Here is a 4,419-nt window from a genome sequence, read left to right on the forward strand (position 1 = left end):
GCTGGATAATTTAAGACCTGGGGGAGGTTGCTGGAATTCCCCCCAAACAGCTGAAAATGCTTCTTTGCATGGAGAAAAACTTGTGCAAAATATCTTTTTTTTTTTTTTTTTAAATTTCCTGATGGATTTATTAAACTATGGGGGTGCTCATGTGGAGGCAAGGCCAGGACACCCTTCCCTGTGTGCCTTCTGCTGCTAACTGTGCTGTTCGGGCAGGACTGGTCCTGGACTGGCGCTGGCTGGCGGTCGCAGGGGAGGTGCCCGTGCTCGTGATGATCGTCCTGCTCTGCTTCATGCCCAACTCGCCCCGGTTCCTGCTCTCCCAGGGGAAGGATGACGAGGCCCAGGGGTCGCTGTGCTGGCTGCGGGGCAAGGACACGGACTACGCCCAGGAGTATGAGCAGATCAAGGACAGCGTGAGGCAGCAGGTGAGGAGGCTCACCTCCAGCGCGAGGAGATGTGATGTGAAACCGCAAAATCCAGCCTCCTTTGGGCAGCTCCGGAGCCATCTTTGGGGTGGCACAGTAGTGCCCAGAGGTTCAGCTTTCTGGCTTTGTCCCCTCCAGAGCCAGCGAGTTTCCTGCGCTGAGATCAAGGATCCCTTCATTTACAAGCCCATCCTGATCGCGGTGGGGATGAGGTTCCTGCAGCAGCTCTCGGGTGTCACCTGCATCCTCGTGTACCTGCAGCCAATATTCAAGAAAACAGCTGTCATCCTGGTGAGACCTGGGGTTTGGCCCACGCTGGAGCTGCCTTGTCCTCAGTGACGGCTGCCCGATGCTCCAAGCCCCCAGCTTTGAACCCTTTTTAAAAGCAGCTGATTGACAGGAATTGCCAAACTCCTGCCCTGCAGAAGGCTGCATGAGGATGAGGAGCAGGACTGGCCATACTGTCTCTCCTCTCCGAGCTTCAAGCTCTTCTCTGGTCTCTTCCCACGGGAGGATAGCTTTGAACAAAGGCGCCAGCCAGAGCCAAGGCAACCCATGCAGGAACCTGCCCTCTCCCTGGCTCTCCCATCTCAGCTTCCCCACTGCTTTTGCCACTGCAGGAACCACAGTACGATGCAGCTCTTGTTGGCTTGGTACGCCTGTTCTCGGTGGTGATCGCTGCTGTGTCGATGGATAAAGCTGGGCGGAAGATTCTTCTTTTTGTATCAGGTATGTCTCTCTCCCACTGTTGTGCAGGGGAAGCTCCTCAAAACATGCAGGAGCGGAAACTTCAACTGTGCAGGACTCGGGCAGGGAGTGGTGAAGGTCTCCTTCCTTTGGTGGTGGCTCAGGTCCTGAGCAGAGGCACTCCCGGGAGCTCAGTCCTTGGCACAGAGGGGATCACTCACCTGTTGGTTCCCACTGTGGTGCTGCATCTCTCCACAGCCAGTGTCATGTTGGCCTCCAACCTGACCATGGGGCTCTATATCCACTTCGTGCCAGCTTCTCAGAATGGCACCATTGCCAACAAGACCCTGGAGAGCTCTGCCAGCCTTCCTGCCGAGCCGACAAACTACGTCACCCTCATCCCTCTCCTGGCAACCATGTTCTTCATAATGGGTAGGTACATAGGGTGAGATGGCATCTGAAGTCACTTTGCGGACTGACAGGGCGTGAATGGGGGGGAATGATGACTGACAGAGGAGCCGGACAGGACTGCACAGGGCTCTTCTGCACTCCTCAGCAGGCTTCGAAGCCTTAACAGCCTCACCTTACCCCTCCTCCCCTGCAGGTTATGCCATGGGCTGGGGCCCCATCACCTGGCTGCTGATGTCGGAGATCCTCCCTCTGAAAGCCCGTGGGGTGGCCTCAGGCCTCTGTGTTGTCGTGAGCTGGCTGACAGCCTTCATCCTGACCCAGTACTTCCTCCAAGTCGTGGTGGGTACAGCACCCAAAGAGTGTCTGGCAGCCCCTCCGCAGGCCCTCTCTGCACCAGCTCATGTCTGCTTTCTGTCCAACTTTCCAGGGAGCCTTCGGCCTCGAGGTGCCCTTCCTATTCTTCGCTGTTATCTGTGCTGGGAACATCTTATTCACAGGCTGCTGTGTTCCAGAAACCAAAGGCAGGTCCCTGGAACAGATTGAGGCCTTCTTCAGGACGGGCCGGAGGTCGTTCATGAGGTAGGACCCGTCATCTGTCAGCTGTGCCGGGCTACAGTCCACATGCTCAAAGGCCACAAAGACAATGGTTGTGCTGCTGGAGGTGGAGGCTGGAGCTCTCTGTGAAGGCAATGGGAGAGGAGCAGACGGCAATGGGTGTCTTGCTTTGAATGTACAAGTTGCCAACTGGAACTTTACCTCCCCTTCTGTCGTTCAACACTACCTGTTGGTCTCTGGGCAGCACATTCAGCCCGAGGTATGGGACCACGTAACCAGTGCCAGGCTGGAGACAAAGGTGTCCTGGAAAATAAAATGTGTGGCTGTGGACAAGAGACCGTGTACATCCCTCACTCAGCAGCCACCAAAGCAGCCCAAGAGCCCGAGGGTTTGGCTGGACAGAGTTAACAGCTGTAGCTGTTTTGGCACAAGTTCATCATGTACTTGCAAGAATAAAACAGTTTTGCCTCCAACTGCAAGATGTTGCTTCGATTTGCAGAGAAAGGAACTGCAGGCGGGTGGGATGGGAGAGGCAGACCGGGGCTGTGACAAGGAGACCGCAGCAGCCTGCAGCTTTCCAGATGAGTCTCATGTACTTAAAAACCATGAAAGAGGCAGAGGCAGATATTTTGTATAAAAAGCTGCCACGTTTTATTGCTCTAAAAACACACATTACACTAGAAGCCTAACGACTGAGACCAAATACAGTTCACAAAGGAAACCCAGGAAAAAACCAAAGAGGGACGTTCGGCTGTAGTGCAAGTGATCCGCTGTAGGAAAGACACGGTGGGCACTGACAGTACTATCCACAGAGAGGAAGGTGGACGTGCCTCCACCGCGGTTGTGCGAAGCCTCCATCTCCATCACTATGAGATTTCAACTGCATAGTTAGTAGCAAATCGCTCTTAACCCTTTCCTGTGTGTCCTCCAAAATTAAGGACTTTATAAATTGTTTTAGAGCCTAACCCTAGGTAAAACACAGCTGTGGGAGGTGGTTGTGGCTGCGAGGAGCTAATGGCCTTGCTAGCTATCACATCCAACCTAACCCCTCCCAAAAGGGCAGAACAACAAAGGCTGAGCTGGGAGACGATTTGCTCCAGCATTTATCCAACCTCCTGAAATGCACTTGGCAGCCCAGGGGCTGGTGGAGATGCTGGTGTCCTCCCGTTCCTGGAACATTCAGCCTGCTGTGACAAGGCAGCAAGGGGTAACACACGTACTTGACCCAGATCTCAAGATATGCCAGTGACTATTTAGATCCCCTACAGCAGGAGATGAAAAGAAATCACCTAAGAGAAGAATTAATCAGAGGATTAATTCAAAGCAGCCTGGGACAGAAAGGAAGACAGATGGGCCAAGATCAAAACCACCGAGAAAAATAAGCTGTGCACAGGTTAGGTCCGATGCTGAAACCCATTTCCAGAAAGATGTTCAGCCCTGGCTGGAATCTGACTGTTTCTAAGCATGGCCTGATTACGAGAGGTCTCAGGAGCCTCTAGTTTCCACTGACCTCCTGAAGATCAGGGTCTCTGGCAGCCCTGTGCTAGAGCATTCTCTTTCTCACATGGCTATGGACCAGGTCTTCATATCTTCACTTCGGTGAAACCCTTCCCTGAAGACAGCGGATGTTTTTTCCTGAGGAAAAAATGACAAAGATGAATTGAGCTTCCCAGGGCTCAGCCTAAGGAGGAAATGCCCAAATTTGAAACGAGGTTGGATTGTTCAGGTTCTGTGAGAAACTCGTTGGAAAAATATTTTCTGAGCGACCTCCTTTCTTCAATACAAAGAGTCTGAGGGGTTTTGCTACATTTAGAGTCTGAGAAATCACAGTGGCTCTTTCCAGAGGTAGAATGGTCTTTTTATTCACTGCACACACAGAGAATCAATTGGTGTTACAACATCAGCTCCTGCCCAGCACAGCGAGGCCTGGGTAGGCAGCAGAAATTGAGCTTCTGCTCTTCTCTTCACGCCCAGCAGACAGCCCCAGGGGACAGTGGAGTTAATAACACAAGTGCTGCCAGCTCCATGGGACAGGGAGGAGTTGCACGCGGTGTAGACGCACATGGGTAAGAGCACGGCTCACGCGGTGAATGGTGTAACAGCCCGTTGTTACGGGCACACGTGCTGCCAGTACTCAGGTGTCTTCCCACACTTGGTGTCATGTCAACAACTCACTGTAGTCAATATATCACCCACTCTTGAGTTCTCGTGTAACAAAACTTCTGTCCCATCGTCTCCCAAGAGGCTTTTCCAAGACCTGGCAAGGAGAACTTCTTCCCACAGAGACCCCGTGGCTTAGCCATCCAGCCTGGATGCCATCGGCGGGGGGGGGGGCCGA

General features: G+C 53.0%; 1 protein-coding gene across 1 annotated transcript; it reads left to right on the top strand.

Annotated features, from left to right (window-relative positions):
- Nucleotides 1-216: 216 nt before the first annotated feature.
- On the top strand, nucleotides 217-2,109 carry SLC2A6 (solute carrier family 2 (facilitated glucose transporter), member 6; the record flags this gene model as incomplete). The annotated part of the gene is made up of 6 exons (XM_010131717.1): nucleotides 217-428; nucleotides 567-719; nucleotides 1,049-1,157; nucleotides 1,374-1,547; nucleotides 1,720-1,865; nucleotides 1,954-2,109. Coding segments are annotated over 6 exons (950 nt in total), but the record flags the coding sequence as incomplete, so codon positions are not given.
- Nucleotides 2,110-4,419: the final 2,310 nt, after the last annotated feature.

This window comes from Buceros rhinoceros, unplaced genomic scaffold (genome assembly GCF_000710305.1).
Source record: "Buceros rhinoceros silvestris isolate BGI_N320 unplaced genomic scaffold, ASM71030v1 scaffold33722, whole genome shotgun sequence".
NCBI lineage: Eukaryota > Metazoa > Chordata > Aves > Bucerotiformes > Bucerotidae > Buceros > Buceros rhinoceros.